General features: G+C 41.2%; 2 protein-coding genes and 1 pseudogene across 3 annotated transcripts; all 3 read left to right on the plus strand.

The window, feature by feature from the left end:
- Positions 1-1,513: 1,513 nt before the first annotated feature.
- On the plus strand, positions 1,514-8,087 carry LOC102712487 (putative Myb family transcription factor At1g14600). 2 transcript variants are annotated; one of them, XM_040529526.1, is made up of 6 exons: positions 1,514-2,275; positions 3,139-3,215; positions 3,589-3,631; positions 3,928-4,054; positions 6,552-6,672; positions 7,581-8,087. In XM_040529526.1, exons 1-6 carry the CDS (start codon positions 1,897-1,899, stop codon positions 7,992-7,994), a joined length of 1,161 nt encoding a protein of 386 aa, XP_040385460.1. In that variant the 5' UTR covers positions 1,514-1,896; the 3' UTR covers positions 7,995-8,087. The 2 variants fall into 2 exon arrangements, with proteins under 2 accessions (XP_040385460.1, XP_040385461.1); XM_040529527.1 differs by having other exon boundaries at positions 6,555-6,672.
- A 3,308-nt stretch (positions 8,088-11,395) lies between these two features.
- LOC107305411 lies at positions 11,396-16,009 on the plus strand (annotated as a pseudogene).
- Positions 16,010-17,773: 1,764 nt separating this feature from the next.
- Positions 17,774-20,219, plus strand: LOC102701782. Its single transcript, XM_006664635.3, has 2 exons — positions 17,774-19,400; positions 20,014-20,219. Exon 1 carries the CDS (start codon positions 17,910-17,912, stop codon positions 19,290-19,292), a length of 1,383 nt encoding a protein of 460 aa, XP_006664698.3. The 5' UTR covers positions 17,774-17,909; the 3' UTR covers positions 19,293-19,400; positions 20,014-20,219.
- The last annotated feature ends 365 nt before the right edge of the window (positions 20,220-20,584 follow it).

The following is a 20,584-nucleotide window of genomic DNA, read 5'->3' on the forward strand; positions in this document are numbered from 1 at the left end:
ATACCTCTTTTATATATACACATATATATATATATATACACACACACATATATATATATATATATATATATATATATAGGCCAGTCTCAATGTATGTTTATGGAGTGTCATGCATATTAAATAGGGTGTCGTATCAGTAAAATTGTTGACTTGGCAGGGTCATTAACGAGGGAGTTTCATGAGATGAGAGAGAAGTTTCATCCCCATAAAACTCATCTGGCTCGGTTAACTAGTTTACAATCTTGGTAACTATGTTATAAAACTATGCATTGAGATTGACCTAACGACCAGTTTGGACCTTTTCCTTTCACATTCAACCCCAAAACAAAAATGATCTTATTTTGATGGTACGGAGGAAGTACCCCTTACGTATTAAGCTTTTTTCTATTATGACCTATCAGAGTATATATATTGGACCGCCCAAAAACAAAATGATCTCTACACAAAGTGGAATAAAAGACTCCTCACAACCGATTTTAAGAGAACAACACCACTATTTAATATTTATACTATATTAATTGCTCCTCCGATCCCTTTGAAACGTCAAAAATCAATGATGAAGACAGCTTAAAGACATAAAGATATATAACCTGCATTGGATTAGACATTTTCTTTGTGATCGAAAACAAACCAAAGGATAATTACATTTGGGGAGAGAGTACAGCCCCCATCATTTTCTTATATTTATGTTTATAAGTTGAAATTTGAATTTTAAAATTTAAATTTAGAATTGATTAAATTTAGGGGGTTTTGAATCATACTTTTTCAAGCCTTTGTTTTATATCACCAAAAACACGTGTATAAAAGTTTTACCCATAAATTATTTTTAAATCTTTAATAAGTGGTCTCACTTATAGTTATTAAAATCAAAATGATAAGGCTGTAAAAAAAACCCAATCCACATAAACGGTGCATGCATCAGGTAGCTAGCTAGTGTGTCAAAGCATATACCAGGATTAACTTGCCGGTTAAATTCCATGCATGTGCAAGGAATAAATTAAACAATTAGTAGCAGTGAGGCACCCTGAAATGGTCAATTCAATGAAATATAAATAAATGGACAATTAATGAAATAATACTACTACCTCCGTCCTAAAATAAGACCATTTTTCAGTTTTTTGATACAATGTTTCGACTCTTCATCTTATTTGAAACTTTTTTGTGATTAATATTTTTATTCTTACTGGATGATAAAATATTTTTGTGACTAATTGTTTTTTAAGTTTTTATATAAATTTTTTAAATAAGACGAATGGTCAAACGTTGGATATGAAAAAAATAAAGTTATTAGGAAATGGAGGCGGTACTAGCAGAGGAGCAATAGAGAGCATGGCTTCCTTCCCTCCACAGTGAGATCCGTTAGAGCATGTCACACTCCAACCGCTCCCTGTCTCCTCCCCTCCCATTGCTTGCTGCCTTTCCCATTTCATGAAAGCCACCTCAAACGTACCCTTTCATAGTTTCATCTCTCTCTCACACACACATATTCCCTTTCTCTCTCTAGGCATTATTCCTCTGATTTCTTTTACTACTACTACCCCTTCCTTCTCTCTCTCTCTCTAACCTTATTCCCCCAACATGGACAATGCCAATGCTCTCTTTCTCTCTCTCATCAGCCCTGCCTTTATAGTAGCATCAAGCTTTCTTTCATTCTCTCTCTCTATGTCTAGAGGCACTTCCTTTTCTCTCATCTCTCTAGTTCTCTAGAACACACACAAACCCCCATACAAAAATGATATGCCACTCATGACCTAATCACCCAATTCCACTACTTCTACTACTCTTCTTCTTCTTCCTCCCTTTTCTTGGAACCAAACAACAGCAGCAACAACAAACAGGTGTTACTACTCTTCCACCATTGTTGGTTAGCTAGCTAAGCTAAGCTTTGCTGCAGCGATGAGCACCACAGCTGCTGCTACTGCTGCGGCTTCGTCTTCTTCTTCCGACGAAGCTACCGCCGCGGCCATGGAAGCTCATCCTGACCTCTCCCTCCACATCAGCCCACCGTCCCCGCCGCCGGCCGCCGCCGAGCCGAGGCTGGGGCTGGGGCGGCTCACCGACGACGACGACACGGCGGCGGCGGCGAAGAGGAGCACTGATGATGAGCGGCGGCGGCTGCACCAGCCGATCCAGACGGCGCATGGGTTCAAGAAGAGCTCGAGCTCCGGCGCCGGCGCCGGCCGGAAGAGGAGCGCGAGGGCTCCGAGGATGCGGTGGACGACGGCGCTGCACGCGCACTTCGTGCACGCGGTGGAGCTGCTCGGCGGCCATGAGAGTATGTTCATGCTTGCTCACATAATCACAGCCAAATTAAATAAAAATAAAAACAAGGGGAAGAAGAAGAAAAAAATACAACCATGCATGCATACAGATATGCAGATGTATATATAGAAAAATTTCAATCATTGGTTTAATACTTTAATATATAGATATGCATATATATATATACATATGGATAGATTTATTTTGGGTGATCATGGTCTCTTGCAATCCTTGCCTCTCTTGTATTTCCTGAAGTTCTCTTTTGTTGTTTCTCGAAGTGTTTCTTATTGTGGAAGAATATATATGTAAATGATTTATTATTGATTGGACTAATCGCATATGTATTATCGCATGGACAGATTCTTGCCATTTGGCGTTAGTGTTCCTTTTTTGTGTTTTTCGCACCCTTCTGTTTGGTTTCTTTCAGAGGACAATATTTTCAAGAATCAAGACGAGTGTAACAGTACAATATGTAGACAACACCCCACTTTTACTAAAGAGTACGTTGAAGTTTTGATAGATTAACTAAGCATGGATTAATTAAATAACAAATCTAAGTAGCATGTTTTTCTTAATTAAGTAGTTATTATATTATAGCTGCATCTACATGTTGGCATTTGGGGGGATATTATACTATTTATTATTGATTATACTAGTGTGGCTTATTAATTACTCTTTTTCTTGCTTGATTTTCTTTAAGAAGGTTCATTTGACAGTTCACAGCAACTAATTTATCAGTAAATGGCCTTTAATTAGGAAGCTTGTGCTCAAGTTTCCCTACATATACTTGATTTATTTCCATCTCCATGTATGCATGTGGATGTTCTTGGTTCTGAAACTCTCCTTGCTTAATTTGTTTTTTGTTCTGCCTTCTAGGAGCAACACCAAAGTCAGTCTTGGAACTGATGAACGTGAAGGATCTTACTCTGGCTCATGTTAAGAGCCATCTGCAGGTAAGTTACTGGAGAGGCTTCTCATCCTCTTTCACCTGCATATGTTATATGCTATATCTCTAGTTCTTAGACGACTAGCTTCCACACAAACATTATTTTTTTTATCGCTCAAAAACAAAAGGATGTAGCTAGCTTATCAGCATGTTCAGCTTTGTTAATTGTTAATTATTTGTTGATTGATAGTTGATACCAGGTACCTCTTGTCCTTATATATATGTACACCTATATATAATTAATTAATTAGTACTTAGTCTACTTATATCTTCTATGGCTATCTAGGGCCAAATCAATGAAAAAAAACACTTGAGGAGACATGCATGTCAATCTGAAAATTTTCCCCCTTTCTTATCCTTTTCCACTTTGTTTCTTGCAGATGTATAGAACTGTGAAGGGCACAGACAGATCATGTGTTGCAGGTAAATATATACATTGCCTAGATGTCTTAATATTTTGATCCTTTTGGAATTCCTTGCATGGCCTGCCCTGATTCATGGTCATGTCACACACAGTGTAAGAATTATTAATTGGCATGGGGTGTGTATGTGACATTGCACATATATAGCTAGACTGTGTGCCCCCATAAAGCATAGCCATGGAGATAACTTGTACCTTAGTGTGTCAAGTGTATCCTCATTAACACATATGTTTGTATTTTGCAATGTGATGAGACATATGCATATGTGATATGTATGGTGTGTGTGTTGTGTTGTAGTTGCAGGCCATGGCCATGCCAGAGAGATGGGCTTCCTGATGAGAAGAGGTCTTGTTGCTGAAGTGGATGTCTTTGATGGATTCAACAACAACATGGTCAACACTACTTCCAACAATACTACTGCAAGGTATGTACATTAATTTGTGATCAAACTGGATCGATCTAGTACTTATTACTACTACATATTAGCATTAATGGATTTCTATATTTGTGAGAGTTAATTAATAAATACTGATGCTTTCATATATATATGTCTGGATCTTTCTGTCTGCAAGAATCTGCAACTTTGCTGCATTTGGAGGGTTTATACATATGCATGAGTTGTAAGTCATTAATTGTCTTAATTTAGACTCCTACATGTGTAAGCATACCCTTCTTGTGTGATATAGGGATATGCATGGGAGGAAATTAAACTATGGTGGCAGGATCTAGAGGAATTTGACTGCATTATTTTAGTTGATATGGTCAGTTGTTGGACTATATGATCCCTAGACTCCAGCTGTACTACTGCCATCAATTTAGTCTAAGGTTCTGGATTTTAATAGAGTAGAAATGAGTGGTTAATTCTACTTCCAAGCAAAGGGCAAATGAGTAGAGGTGTACTGTAAATGTACTCATACATAATAGCACCAGATTGTAGTTTGTGGTTATCCAGTCTGTTGCTTTTTGAAGTTAACTGGAGGGTTTCAATTTATATAATACCCATTTTTGTTTGGGAATTTTAACCCTTTTTGGGTAAAAAAACGCATATTTTCGTATAGGCAAACATCTACATTTGTATAATAAAATTAATATTACTGGCCTGATGCATGCGAGTAAAGTAACTCAGAATCTTTTCTTGACATAAAGTTATGGAATAGTTTGTCTTGCGAATTTAACAGTAGTATGTTACAGAAATTCTCAGCCATCTGAAAAAGGTCTTACATACGTGCCTGTGCGAAATTGTGCAACATTCAGAGCCATGACAGTTTGATGTAAATTGCAACATACATTCAGAGCACAATGACAGTCTTGATGTGTCCATGCATGCATGCACCCATCTTCTTGTTTGGGATCCCTACCAAGATATGAGCTATAGGAATGCAGCCTTTTCCCTGCCCTTCCATCAGTTCTTTTTCATCTGAAATGAAATTGTGTTCATATCATATCATACTTTAGCTACTACTGATGCATCTATCTTTATTTCTGGCTCTACACATCATATCTCTCTCATCAGAGAGCAAGCATGAATCCATGCATGCCTAGGTGACAGTTCTGCATGTCCCTGTCCTGGACTACTATACTACTTGTACTGTTCTTCAGATTTCAAACTCCCATGCATGCAAAAACACACTCAAGCACAGTAGACACTAGCAAGAAGCAAAGACACTGGCAGACTCTAGCTAATTAAGCATGCTCTTGTAAGAACAAAAACTTGAGCATGCATTCAGTAGGATCCAGGTAAGGGGGGACACAAGTAAAATGAAACACTGCACTACATAGTACTGGTACTGATCAAGGGGGGTCATGATGAACAGAGAGACTTTTTTCTCCTCCTCTAAACTTGCAGCATGCAGCAGCAGCAGTACTGAATATATATCTACTGATCACTATGAATATGCATGCATGGTTGTTTCTTTGGCTTCCTTAGAGAGAGAGAGAGAGAGAGAGAGAGAGAGAGAGAGAGAGAGATGAGGTCCCTCCCATGGGCAGCAAAGGCAGTCCTGTTGTGGGTTTTGATCAGATCCATATCAATTGTCCCTCTGATGGCCCTATCAGCAGGGGGGGTTGCAACCATTGGTGGTGGAATCTTGCATGCAACAACAAGAAGAAGACAAGGGCAACTTCATTGGCCTTGACCAGAGGGGAGAAAAAAAGGCTGCCCCTTAGCTTAAATAGTGGCAAGCATGGACAAGCCACTTGGCAGCACTAGCACAGTTAGACTGATGTGGCCTTGGTTTCCAACACCTCCTGCCCATATAGGGTTTCTTCGGATCACAGGAATCTTACAGGAATTTTAGAAGAAACAGTTCAATTCCTCTAAAATTCATGTGAAATTTCTTCAAACCGAAGAGGGCCATACAAGCTATAGCTTAATTACCCAGTCCCATTAATTATTCATATATAGTCATTCTTAGCTACCTACCTAGCTAAATAACATGATTTAAATTATACTAATCATGTTAATCTTAGCAAATACTCCATGATCCCTTATATTTATAGATCGACCATCGTTTCATCTCTGCAACCTACTTGTTAACTATCTACTCCCTCCGTCCCAAAATAAACCAATTTTTTATTTTTTACCTACAATTTTTGACTCTTCGTCTTATTCAAAAAATTTTTGCAATTAATATTTTTGTTTTTATTAGATGATAAATCATGAATAGTACTTTACGTATGACTAATTTTTTTCTAATTTCCTGAAAATTTTCAAATAAGACGGATGGTCAAACGTTGGATACGAAAACCGGAGAATTGGTTTTTTTTGGGACAGAGAGAGTAGCTTAATGGCATCTGATCTTAGCAAATAGTTCTCAATTAACTTGATACTACTTTAATTGATCATTGCTAATTAATTAATGGTGATACAACCTGTTATAACTGACAAGATGAACAATGCACATGCGCATTGATTTGTACAGCAGGAAGTCCCAGTCACCAGGAGAGCAGCAGCAGCTGCAGGATCTTCAGAACGGTTGGCCGCCTCATTACATCGCAGCATCTGAATCTGATCACCTCTTGATGGAGCAAAGGTTAATGCAGGTAACACATATATATACACACACATAGTACACTGTGTACTCCCATATTTGAGCAATAAGTAACGCCACATTTTTGTTCTTCAATTCAGTCTCAGAGAGCTGGAGAGAGAGTTAATATTTTCCCTGCCACAGATCTCGAGGCATTTATATGGATCACGACCGCACATTTAATCTCTAGTAGTGCATAATCCAGCAGTAGGACTAGTGACTATCAGAGTTAATTAACTTGCTAGTAGTTGAATGCTAGTAAGTAGTAACAGGAAGCAGTATATATCCTCTATCTCTGATTAGCTGAATATCTAATCCCTCTTGCATGCATGGTGCAAACTGCAAAGAGGATGTCTTAAATGTTGCTAATGCATGCTACCATTGCTATGAGTGTACAAAAAGCTAAGCTAGCTCACTGTTAGTAAATCATACACACTGTGCAATTCTATATCGATCCTTAACTATAAGACAATATGCAGTCACAAATGTCATCAGTTAATCATGGTAACCAGAAAGAAGATAGGATTTTCACTGTGGCATTAGTTTCACTTTAGGAAATTTCAGTACGAATCTCTTATATGTGTGGCCCTTGATCATTAATTAATTAGTATACACAAAACTGACTAGTGTTCATGAATAAATTAAGCTCTGAGCTAGCAAGAACTAATCCGGCCTATAAATCAAAAGTAATTAAATATAAACTTTTGTAAAGAAATTAACACAAGCTGTCAAATCTTTATATATAGAGAAAGCGTTCGATCAATTCATGTTGTCTAGTAAATCATAGCTCAGGTCGTCTTCGATCTCTCTCACGTCGCAAGCTTAATTAATACATGTGATTATTTTTTGTAGACATGATGAGGTACACATCTAAACTTAATCATTATTTTGATGTAAAAAAAGTTTCTTTTTTCTTTGCAGGAGATATGGAAGGGAGCAGCAGCAAACGATCACCATGATCAGGAAGAAGCCGCCGCTGCACCACCTCATCACGAGCACGGCCGCCGCCGTCTTGACGGACAGATCGTCGCCGAGCGGCCGCCGCCGCCGCCGTCGAACACGAGCAGCAGCAGCGGCGACACGATGGCGAGCTCTCTCGACTGGCTGCTGGCGCCGCTGCCGACGCGGCGGCAGAAGAACAAGTACAGGAACAACAACGACGACGACGGCGAGACGGCGCATCACCGTGATGAAGCTGCGGCGGCCATGGCCGGCGGCGTGAAGGATCCGAGCCTGGAGATGAGTCTGGGGAGGCAGGGGTGGCAGATCACGATGGAGCAGTGCAGCAGCGTGGAGTCGTCTTCGAAGGAGCTAACCCTCCTCAAGTGCTTGTGAAATTAACTAATTATTAAAAACACTCATGCCCTTTTACTTATTACCATTAATTATATTACTATTATTATTAGTGGTTGGATCAAATGAGATCAGTGCCGTGCAGTCAAGAACAAACGAGATCAAATCACCAAAGCTTTCTCTAATACGTACATATACGCACATCACACTCAGACACCTATGTACATCGAGTGCCAAATTAACACTGCCTAGCAGTGGCATATCCAAAAAAAAATATTAGGAGTGACTAGACGAGAGAGAGTTAAGATCCATCAACACTAATATCTAAATCCAGCTCTTATTCTATCTAGTAATACCAAAAATTTTGTTCGGAGGCTAAAGGGGTTTCGATGACACCGACCAGGGTAGGAGGGGCTGAAGCCCCCTAGCCCCGATGATAGATCCGCCCCTGCTGCTGTCCAGTGATGTTGGACTCGTCGGCACCTGCACGGTATAAATTTAATTTTATTAAATAGGAACCGATAGTAGAATTTTCATAGCAAATACTTACGTAGTTAGATTTGCTCGTGATTTTAAAAGACTTTTTTATCTCCACAGGCACCGCTCACTATAATTTATCTACCGAAGAGACCCAAATTGTCTGAAATGTAAGCTAACTACTGGTAATAATTTGCTCTGAAGTTTAGAATTAGTATTCTTAGCAAAAAAAAAGTTTAGAAATATATTTTATCGAACTGCATGATATTTGTTGATGGGCCAGAATTTAATGAGGCCAACATGTAACTAGGGCGCTAGATTGGGCTTGTGTATATAGCTACCACTGGGTATTCCTATCATTTGGGTAGGGTATAGCTATATAGATAAAGAATATTTAATTATTTTGAATTTTGAGAATGTGAAGGGTATTACCCTTTTTACTCACTTTGTTAACATTTAGTATGTATAAATTCATATCTAAAATTTTCAAACTTTTGTTCACACTAGAAATATATTAAATTCGACTGAAATTTAGTGTGATGATTTATTATGTAAAGGTGAAACTTTGTATAAATTTTAATCCATTTCTACTTATAAGATTTAGATACGTCTCTCCACATACCAATTGGGTTGCCCATACCCATTGGGTAGTAAAACATTTAGTTTATGTATGATTAATTTCTTTAAAAATGGGTATGAGTATGGGTTACCTAATACCCTTACCAGTGACAGGTCTATTTCAGTATATGCTGTTAGGTCTATTCTGTATCACTTATAATAATTGCTCCCTCTATTTTATATTGCACCATTTTTTTTTGTTATGACTATATTCATATATCTGTATATTACTTATACATATATATATTCATTAACATCCATATAAATTTAGATAGAGAAGTTTATATTATGAAACCGAGGCAATATAAACGAAATGACATATTAAGCCATCCCGTGGTCTCGGTTCTGTTCCTCCTTCTAGCCTCTCTCACCCTCCAGGTCAACACTATATGTGCAGATGCACGAAGAAAATTAGCTGTTAAAACTACACACCTTCGTCTTGTCGCTTATGCTTATATTTATACTTATAAGCCATAATTTGAATTTTTGATCTAAAATTATTTTTTTTCATATATTTGATGCCGATGACTTTTCAACCCTCACACAACCATTTGTCTTATTAAAATATTATCAATTATTTTTTCTGTGGTTTATTTTATTATTAAAGAAACCCGAAACATAACTTATGTTTTTTAGTCTGCAAAAAAAGTTTGAATAAAACGACTCATCCAATGTATGTTTTAAAAATCAACCATTTCAAATATAAAAACAGAGAAAGCCCATTAGATTTAGCCCAGTTTTGTTGTGTATGGGCCAAGGAGTGTAAGGGTATGTGGGCTTCATCACTTCATGCGGCCCATATATTGCCATAGGCCGTCACATAGAAAAAGACCAAAAAAAAAAACTTCAAAAAGAAAAACCTAAACCCTACGGCCACCGCGGCGAGGCGACGCGCTGCTCACCACCGTCGTCGGGACTGAAGGGCTCCCATCAGGCTTCGCGTTACCGCGCGGAGGTCCGGCTTTGGTAAGACGCGGTAACCGAGTTTAAATTTGAGGGAGAATTTAAAATATTTAAGAAAATTTAATGAAAAATATATGTTATATATGTTGATATATAATATAGTTTTGTTAAAGAAATTAATGAAAAAATATATTTCCAGCGTAATTAAAAATCATAAACGAGTATTCGGAAGAATCATTATTAATTTACACTAGACACTATTGTATATAACGTTGAAATATAAATATACAACGATAGATATATGAAAAATATGTATAGAGAAAAATTATATGTGTATCTTAGTACATACATAATAGTTTTATTCGTAATAATGGTAGTAGGTAGAGTTGTGACACAGCAATTAAAATGAAGTTGTCGTAACCTGTTATTGGAGTGAATTATTTGGTGAAGGGTGATATGTCGATGTATGTTTGTATCTTGTAATATTAAGAATATAGAAAATGCCATGTGAAATTTTCTTGTTTTCCCTATAATATGTCCTATTGTCATAAATATAGTCATAAAATATTTTTCTATTTTTCATGTATTTTTTAGATTTTTTAAGTTTTTTTTTGCATTTGACCGCACCCGCGGTCTCCTCGCAGTAACCGCGATTTCGGCTAAAAAACGCGCGGTAAGTCGGGGGTAACCATCGTTCTTCTGTGTTATTCCAGCAAGTAGTTATCATGGTTTTCGTGGCTTACCGCGCGGTAACCGCGGCAAACCGCACGATAAGTCGCGAAAACCGCTTGAGTTTAAATTTAAATTTTTTGGATTCAAATTCATCACGGTTTTTGCGGTTGCCGTGCGGGATCCGTGGGAGCGCGGTACCGCTGTTTTGGCGGCTTGCGCGGTAAAGGAAACCCTGGCTCCCATCGCTTCGAAAACACGTTTTTACAAACGAAAAATAATTTGTAGGTTAAACTTTTATATATATATTCATAGCGATCCAAAGCGAAAGTTATAAAAAAACATGATAAAAAACCACAAATTTAAATCTAAAATTAAGTTCAAAATTTTAAATTTTGGTTTATAAACAGTGATAACTGAAGCGATGGGAGCCAACTAGTCTCGAATCACTGCGAAGGAGGACGAGGAGGAAGGCCCGTAGATGGCAGCGGCGACCGCGGATTCGTTGTGGTCGGATTTATAATATAAAATATAATATAAGATACTGAATTTTTTTAATGACTATTCGTCTTATTTAAAAATTTAGTATATTACAAGCAAAATAAATAATATTTTTATAATTTTTAAATAAAACAGATGGTTAAACATTATAGATAAAAAAATTCGAGGAGGGAGCAAGAAATACGTGGCCTTCGTCTCCTCCATGGCCACACGCATTAATTCCCTCTAGAAATAGAAAAAGAAGAAAAAAAAATCTCCAGAGTTTGGGTGGGGGTTGATTCTTTCGCTCTCCGTTGTCTTGAATCGTGATGGAGGAGGAGCAAGTGAGGATGGCGGCGCCGCCGCCGCCGTGGTCGGAGCTCCCCGCGGACATCATCGGCCAAGACTCCTGCACCTGCCGTCCCTCGCCGACCGCGTCCGCCTCCGCGCGGGGTGCCGCCCCTGGTGGACGGGCTCCCAGCGGCAGGCGCTGCCCGCGCCGCTGCCGTGGTTCGCCCTCCGCTACCGCTGCCTGGTCGACCAACACGGCGCCCCCGTCCGCTGCGCGCCCGTCCGCCGCCGAGGCGTCTCCGACTACCTCGCCGTCGACGACCTGGCCTTCCTCGTGCACAAACACTGCCGAGGCTGCTCTCTGGGTCGCCGGCGACCCCGCTCCCCCAGCTGACCGAGTCCGTGCTCCGGGCGATGAAGGTTTCCAAATTCTATACTCCGAAGACCACCGAAATGCCGTATGTTAAGGTCATTCTGTCCTCGCCGCTCGATTCGTCGCCGGATCCCCTCATCGCCGCCCTAATACTGGAGGCATACTATGTTGCTATTTCATCAGTGTATCGCCGATGACCCTGAGCAGCAGGAAGTGTACGACATGATGAACCACATATACTCGGAGGTGGTCCACCGATACCTAGCAGAGCTTGGTGGGAGGCTTTTCATGGTGAGACGGTGGATGAGGTTTCCGGTGAATTCTCGGCTGGGTGACTTGGACGAGACTTTTCGATTCGAGGCCTTCGAGGCGGACCTCAGCGCCACCCCTTGCCAGTGGAGAAAGGTTCGCGGATTCGGTGGTCGAGCGCTCTTCCTTGGTTCAGAATGCACCAAGTTTGTCCGTGCTAGCAAATGTGTTGGAGTTCAAGAAGATTGCATCTACTTCATGCACAGGACTTATGACAATCCGTCCAGAGAGTACTCCGGTCCGTGCGTTGATCCTCTTGGCGACTCTGGTGTGTACAACATGAGAAATGGGGGGATCACACCTTTGCTTCCAGAGGCCATGATGGCGAAGCTGCGTCTCAAACGCCAGTTTCTGACTTGGTTCTTCCCTGCTGATGTGTAGCTTCTTTGTTGGCTTGGACCCTATCTGTTAGGCATAACTTTAGAATCCTTTTGATGGTTGAACATTTTCTTTGCAAGAGCAAGCTATGTGAAATTTAGATCCTCTTGATGGTAAAATCTTTTGATTCCATGCTATGCAAAATTGGTTCTCTTGATGTCTAGTTGAATGAAATGGCTAGGATTATGTTGATAGCATGTTGCCCTTCTTAGGTTAAGCAGAAAACTGAAGTGGATCCTTGTTTTGACTTGTAGTGATCAAGGTTGAACACTACTCTAGGTTTGATTTAATGCTTGTTAACATTGATGAGGATGATATTGTTTGCCCTGTAATAAGATTTAGAAAGTTAGGTTGGGTCTTTCCCTCGGATACTTAGGGTCCCTGTTGTGTCTTCATTATGATGAACTTAGAAAAAAGAAATTGACAACCCATTGTGGGTAAATTAATCATAAGAAATTTTTCTCCTGATTGTAGACTAGTGTTAGTTGGACCTCTTTGTTTCTGCTGTGCTTACATTCAGATATCTTGAATTGGTACTTCTTTATTTCTCTTTCTAAGTGTGTTCTGTGTTCTGTAAGTTCATTTAATGGGAGTACTTAGCGTCAGAATGCTAAATTTTATGGAGGATTGGCGGTAGAAATCAGATTGGCTTTTTACTCTGAAAATACCGCTGCACTTTACGGGGATAATTGGATGATGTGCCTTCCCGTGGCGTTTTGATTTTCTTTTACTTACTTGATGCTCTTGTTTTTACCAGAGCTTAATAAAAAGAGTAAAGTATGTTCCTGATGAGTGATGATGTAAGGCTCTGGAGATTATGATTAGCTTTTTTACTGGCTGGTTAGGCTGATATGTTCATCATCTTGCAATTTTTCTGTCGAACACCAACTTGAATTGCACATTGTTGTATCTTCTCTGAAAACTGAAGGTAGTGAATTTTTTTCCTGGTATTGACTGATTGACAGGAGGTGAAAAGCAACGCATACCTCAGTTCCTAAACCTGCCGATAAAATTTGGTGTTTTTTTTATAAAAAAATTGGCTCAATCTAAAGCAATTCGGCCCATGTGATTCCTCCAGCCCGGCCCATCTTACTTGTTTTCCCCCAAGTAATGAACTGTTCTAGCTGTTATGCAGAGCCAGTTTCTGAATAAGTTCTTCACTGCTGACGTGTAACTTGTTCTTGAAGTAGACCATTGATTAGAGGGTTGCAGTCTTGCAGAAGGTTACTGTCCTGCTAATTCAATATGCATTATGTTGATGGCGTATTGCTCTTCTTAGGTTAAGTAGGATAATTGTATTGAATCCCTGTTTCGATTTCGACTTGCAGTTATCAAGGTTTAAGGATCGGTCACCCGTGGAAAGCAATTTTGGTTTCCAACCTGCTGGCTTCTTGGAGAACTTGTCCAACAGCGGCTGAACATCCTGCCTTGTTAGGCGCTTCAGAGATAATGGCAAGCCCAGATAGGTGATTGGAAAATTTGCTACCATGCATCCCAGTAATTTACTCGCCCGTGCCGCCTGTTCATCTGAACATCTAATGGCCACCAGCGCACTCTTTGACAGGTTCACCCTGAGACCGGTGTCCTGGCCGAACAGGAACACAAGTGCCTTGATTGTCGCCAAGTCTCGCTCCATCGGCCTAGTGAAGATGATCGCATCATCTGCATAAAAAGCGGCCGTGGGCACCACCGTCGCATTGTCTAGCGGTCCCAGCAGCCCTGCCGTCGATGCCGCCGAGATCATGGCCTGAAGTGTATCCATCACTAGAACGAAGAGTAGCGGTGACAGCGGATCACCTTGCCACAGACCCCTCTGAGGCTTGAAGCGATCACATTCTCCCCCATTCAAACAAACTGAGGTTTGTGCTGTCTGGAGTAGGCTTGAAATCCATCTAGTCCATCTCCCCCCAAAGCCCCTTTGATGCAACAAACGCAACAAAAAGGTCCAGGAGACTGAATCAAACGCTTTGGAAATGTCAAGCTTTAGCAGAATTGCCGGTTTCCCTCTGAGGTGTAGCCGGTGGGCGAAATTCTTGACAAAAAGGAAGGTCCCATGTATTGAACGTCCTTTGATGACGGCAGACTGCGAGTGTGAGACCAATTCCCCCATCTTCCTGCTTAACCGTGAAGCCAATATCTTTGCCAGTAGTTTGGAGAAACTGTGTATGAGGCTTATTGGCCGGTAATCTTTGAGGAGAGCTGGTGCTTCCTTTTTAGGCAGAAGTGTTATCATTGCCGAGTTGAGCAACTCAAAGTTCTGTGCACTCCCCTCGTTGAAGCGCTGGTACTCCAAGCACTCCCGGTTCACTACCTCTCCGTTTTGCAACTGCCACAGTGGGCTATCAAATGCATCGAGAGAAAATGCAGGGGCTTCCTATGGCGAGGCCATGAAGAGACCAATGGGGGGCACTGTTTGGTGGGGTGGCGGACAGTCTGTATGCCAATTGATAAAGGGGGGCTAGGGATTAAAGATTTGAACCTCTTTGGTAAAGCTCTCCGGATGAGATGGTTGGCGATGAGGCACAAACATGAGGGCCGGCAGTGGACCTTGCTACCAATGCGACATCCCCAGGAGCTCCAGGATATGTTCTTTGCGGCAATGACCCACACGGTGGGAAACGGGAGAACGACGGATTTCTGGAGAGCGCATTGGATGCAAAGTGGAAGCTTGCAGAACAACTACCGCACTCTATACACTTTTGTAGAACGCCTGGGACTGTCAGTGCAGCAGGGGATGAGCAACAATCGATGGGTTAAGGATATCAAAGGAGCTCCCTCAACGGTGGCAATCTCAGAATTCCTTCAGATCTGGGACAAGCTTCAGCAGGTGCAATTGAGGCATGGGGAAGAAGATGAACGGAGTTGGAAGCTGACAGGCGATGGTTCCTATTCGGCAGCCTCAACTTACAATATGTTCTTCATGGCCAAGATAAAAGCGGATAGTGCGAAACTCATATGGAAGTCGCGGGCCCCAACGAAGGTGAACTTCTTCATGTGGGTGCTACTTGACGGCGGACAATCTGGCGAAAAGAGGATGGCCAAACTCGCCTAGGTGCACTCTGTGCGGACAACATGATGAGGATGTGCACCATATCATGGTACGATGCACCTACAGCAATCGCTGCTGGCGTTTCGTCAAGGGCTGGACTGGAACTTCGTTCGTGCTGCCAGGCGAGTCCGGTGCAAAATTGGTTACTCGGTGGACAGCGACGAGAAAAGGTTTTCAGAAGCGATACAGGAAAAACTTCGACACCGCCGTGCTCTTGGTTTCCTGGATGCTTTGGAAGGAAAGGAACGCGAGAGTGTTTAACCAAACCAGTCGTTCGAGCGTGCAGTGGTTTCGGGCTTTCAAGGAAGAAGCTGGGGTGTGGTCAGCAGCTGAATTCTTTCAGGAACCTCAAGGCATAGGCTGACGGGCTCAGGAAGCTGAGGGTTGTCCTCGTTTTATCTTTGTTTCTCTCCCAGCTGCGTTTCAGCAGCTGGCCTGGACTCTTTGGTCAGGTTTTTTTTTTTCCATTTGTCTTGACTTGTATACTTGTTTATCCTAATCTTAATGAAATCAGGGCACCGTTCTTTGGTTGCCCCGGCAAAAAAGGTTTGAGGATGGACTAAAACATGTTCGATTTATTGCTCAGGAATCAGGATGGTTTTGGCCTAAGATAGTTTTACTATCAGATCCGTTGCAAAATATAAGTATATCTCAATTATTTATTATAGATTATGGTTTAAGATGAAAGGCTTTGATGTCCTTGATAAATGTAAACTGAATGGAGGTGAGAGTGTAGGTGGGGGCAAGATGAGAAGAAAATTGAAAAGAGAGTGATTGATAGAACAACTAGTATCTCAAATAGTGTTAGAAATAATTGTGTCGTTAAATATGATTAGAATCTAAAAAGTACTTACAATTTAAAATGGAGTGTGCAAGTACTACTTGTACTCCTACTTAATCGGTCTAAAAATGCATTACTACTGCCTCTATATTTCATTGTAAAATATAGGATGTATTTTGTTTCATTAGGATAATGGTTTAACCAAAATTATTATATTATAATATAATTTTTGATATAATTGATATTATTAGATATTTATCCGAAATGCTCCGTTCACTTTTTAAACATATTTGATCATTCGTCTTATTAAATTTTCTTGTGTAAATATGTGAAAAGTATAATTTAGGCTTAAAATGCATTTATTAATAAATCCTATCACAGTAAAATAAATGATAATTACATAAGTCTTTTTAATAAGACAAATGATCAAGTATGTGCAAAAAATTCAATGTTGGCATAGCGCATCTGTTAAAATACATAGAGGTGCTATGTTATGATTATATTTTTGTGTCACATAAATAATATATTAACACAGTAGTCTTTGATTAAAACTTATTATAACGAAATAAAATGCGCTGTATATTTGAAATGGAGTTGTACATATGATTACTGGGCCTAGTCCAGTAATATTTTGAAATGCAGCTACTGTTTATCAGTATATACCTTTTTTTTCCTTGTCAGTCCAGTCACTAAATCACACGGTTGTATGTAAACCTACGAGGTGCAATACATGACTGTATTTGTAAATTGAAGCCATCTTCGCTGGGTATAGAGTTGGGTGGCATGATACTATTGGTGTCAGGATATCGTTGTGTTTAGCACTACCTCTGTTTAATATTATAAGACTTTCTAACCTTATCTAAATTCATCAATTGATGAATGTATATAATTTATATGCATGTCTAAATTATTAACATCCATATAAATCAAGGCAAAACTAGAAAGTCTTACATTATGAAACAAAAAATATTTGTTTAACTTAAACTAAAGGTATGTGTTCTTCATTTATTGATCACCGCCAACGATATATGATGTATAGTTTTTTCAGACTAATATCCTTTAATCTAGTTCAGTTACATTAAAGCCAAAAATCCGAGACCCCGTTTCAAATGGAGGAATACTAGAGAAATTTTGCAAGAGAGATTAAACTACAACAGAAATCCCATAAAGTTATTGTAATGTTTCAAATTGGCCCATAAGAAAACAGCCCATGCTGGTCTCTTTCACATTTTCCTTTCTTCAAACTATTAACATGTCCATGCATTATAATGACACAATTAGGATGTACTTCACAGGCCCATGCTACTGAGATAGAGAGTGTGAATCAAGCAACCAAATTTTTCTTCAACCAAATTTTTCTTTAACCAACTTTTTTTTTTGTTTTTAGGTGAACATTTGTCTGGTCTGGGTTTTTTAGGGGATATATTGTTAATTAGTAGAGATAATCATTGTACTTTATAAGATAAGATATAAAAAAGAAAAAGGAACAAAAAAAAGGAAAATTTCCCCACTCGCTCGCTTTCCCCATCGCCGCGACGCCTCACTCTCCCAAGCGGCCAAGCACTACGGCGATCGCCGGCCACCGCGGCGAGGCCCAGGCCATCTCGCGACGCCGCCGGAGCAAACAGCATGTGGAGCTGGTGTGGCGTGAGAGGCGTGGCGTCGGTGGCGGAGCGGGATGGGGGAGGGTCACCGCGCCGTGCCGGCTGCCGCCGCCGCCGCGGCGGCCGACGGCAGGTCCCGCGAGTCGAACCTCCCCTGGGTGGCGCGCCAGGTGCTCACCCGGCGACCGGCGCTGCCGCCTCGTCCTCTCGAATCGCTAGGGAAGAGGAGCAGGCGGAGGCGCGGCCGTCGTGGTCGGATCTCCCCGCGGACCTCATCGGCCAGGTGCTCGTCCGCCTCCCGTCCCACGCCGACCGCGTCCGCCTCCGGGCGGTGTGCCGGTCGTGGCGCGCCGACGCCAAGCGGCAGGCGGCGGGGCTGCCCCCGCCGCTGCCGTGGCTCGCCCTCCGCGACGTCGGCCTGCTGGACCTCGACGGCGCCCCCATCCGCACCGCGCTGATACAAACAGAGGGCACCAGCAGCTTCCTCGCCGTCGACAACCTGGCCTTCCTCGAGCAGAAAGACGGCGGCTGCTGCCTGGTAAACCCTCTCTCTGGATCGATGGCGATCCCTCTTCCCCAGCTGGCCGACGCCGTGCTCAGAGCGAGAATGAAATTCAAGTGGGATGTGTACACCAAGGTGATACTGTCCTCGCCGCCGGATTCGTCGATGGATCCCCTGATCGCCGCCCTGATATCTGAGCACCACTATGTTGTTATCTCTACTTGCAAGCATCATGATGCGATCAGTGTCGGCTATGACAGCAACGTGCCTCTCGCCGACATTGCGTTCTTGAACGGGGAGCTCTACGCCCTCACCATGAAGGAGGGGCTCTATGTCTATAGTCCCAACAATGGCTGCCTCGGCGCACCGATGAACGTGTCACCGGGAGGATTTCATCAGCGAATCACCGATGCTCCTAAAGAGAGGGAGCTCTACTACTTCTTGCCTGGCCTTTTGTATGTGGTCTCGCGATACCTAGCGGTGTGCGATGGCAGGTTGTTCATGGTGAGGAGGTGGCTGAGCGTCCCTGCGCACACTCGGTTGGGTGATGAGGAGAGGACCAGCTGGTTTGAGGTCTTGGAGGCAGACCTCACCATAGCCCCTTGCCAGTGGAGAAGGTTGCACAGATTGGGTGGACATGCAATCTTCCTTGGCTCAAAATGCACCAAGTTCGTCCGCGCTAGCCAGTGTGTAGGTGGAGTTCAGGAAGATTGCATCTACTTCATGCATAGGATTTATGACAATCAAGCCAGGGAGTACTGGGGTCTACATGCTGATCCTCTTGGTGACTCTGGTGTTTACAACATGAGAACCGGCGCAATCAAGCCATTGCTTCCAGAATCCCGGCTGGCTGAGCTGCCTCTCAAACACCAGTTCCCGACTTGGTTCTTCCCCACTGATTTGTAGCTTGTTGTTGAAGTCCTTTGTCTGGTTCTGGTTTGTAGTTGTTGAAGGCCACATTAGTGGGTTGCTTTACTCTCTACTTGATGGTTCAGCATACAATACGTTGATGAAGTAAGTGAATCCTTATTTCTACCTTCTGTTATCAGGGTTGAGTGTTGACTATAGGTTTGATTTAATTAATGCTTCTTAACATTGATCGTAATGATACTGGCTGCCCTTTAATGTAAGAGTTAGAAAGCTATTGTGGGTCTTTTCCTATCAAATACTTGGGATCCTCTTTTAAGTTTTGAATGTAATGAATTTGGAAAATGAGATGATCTGATGAATCGCCCATTGTTGGTAAAGTAATCATATAACTAGTTGGATGGGCGACCTTTTGTTTCTTGGCTGCAGAATTAGTGTAAGCTAGACCTTTTGTGGCTGCAGCGTTCACGTTTACATATCTTGAATTGACACTATTTCTATCAAATAACTGTTCTGTAAGCTCATTTGATGGGATTATTTAACTTAGCTTAAGTCAAATGTTAAAATCAATACTCTGATTATTCTTCTGTGGGTTATAGCTTAGCTTAAAACAAATGTTAAAATCAATACTCTGATACATATTTTCTCTTATATGTTCTCCTTCATGTATTGTTGCACTTGGCACGCTGCAAACTCTGAAGATGAGCCTGCGTGTTGCTTCCTGACTTTATTCTACTTACTGCCTCTCTTCTTTGCGCAGAGCTTGAAGGAGAAGAATAAACTATACTCCTGAATCCTGATGGTGTAATGTTGGGAGGTCTTCAGTCCTCTTTATTCTGACTGGTGTTAGGCTGGTCCTGTACATATCAATCAGTAGCATTTGTAGTCTCATGATTCTGCTGGTGTAATTGTTCCAAATATTTTCAGTTTATCTTATGCCGGTGGGCATTAGGCTGATCTTGTACATATGTATTAGATGGTAAGTTCATGATTAGGCTGTGTTCTTTGACGCAAATTATTCCTAACTTTTTTTTTCGGTTTTATGGCACACGTTTTTCAAACTACTAAACATTGATTTCTTTTGCCAAAAGTTTGTAATATAAAAATTTATTATCTCATATTTCTAAAATAAGTTTTAACTCTGTAGTAATTAATTTTATCATTCGTATCATTAAATAACCATCACAAAACCATATAATTTTTTACTCTTCATCAATAAAAGAACACGGGCTAATTAGTTTGATTGTAAATGTAGCTACCGTTCATCAATGTGTAACTTTTGTGTTGCATCAGTAATTGAATAGGACATTTTTATGTGTTTCCTTAGGGCT

The sequence above is a fragment of the Oryza brachyantha genome, chromosome 12 (assembly GCF_000231095.2).
Source record: "Oryza brachyantha chromosome 12, ObraRS2, whole genome shotgun sequence".
Taxonomy (NCBI): Eukaryota; Viridiplantae; Streptophyta; class Magnoliopsida; order Poales; family Poaceae; genus Oryza; species Oryza brachyantha.

Coding starts and splice junctions, on each gene's coding strand:
- LOC102712487 (XM_040529526.1), top strand. CDS start 1,897: ATGAGCACCACAGCTGCTGCTACTGCTGCGGCTTCGTCTTCTTCTTCC. Junction 3,632..3,927: donor AGACAGATCATGTGTTGCAG/GTAAATATATAC, acceptor GTTGTGTTGTAG/TTGCAGGCCATGGCCATGCC. Junction 4,055..6,551: donor TCCAACAATACTACTGCAAG/GTATGTACATTA, acceptor TGATTTGTACAG/CAGGAAGTCCCAGTCACCAG.
- LOC102701782 (XM_006664635.3), top strand. CDS start 17,910: ATGTGGAGCTGGTGTGGCGTGAGAGGCGTGGCGTCGGTGGCGGAGCGG.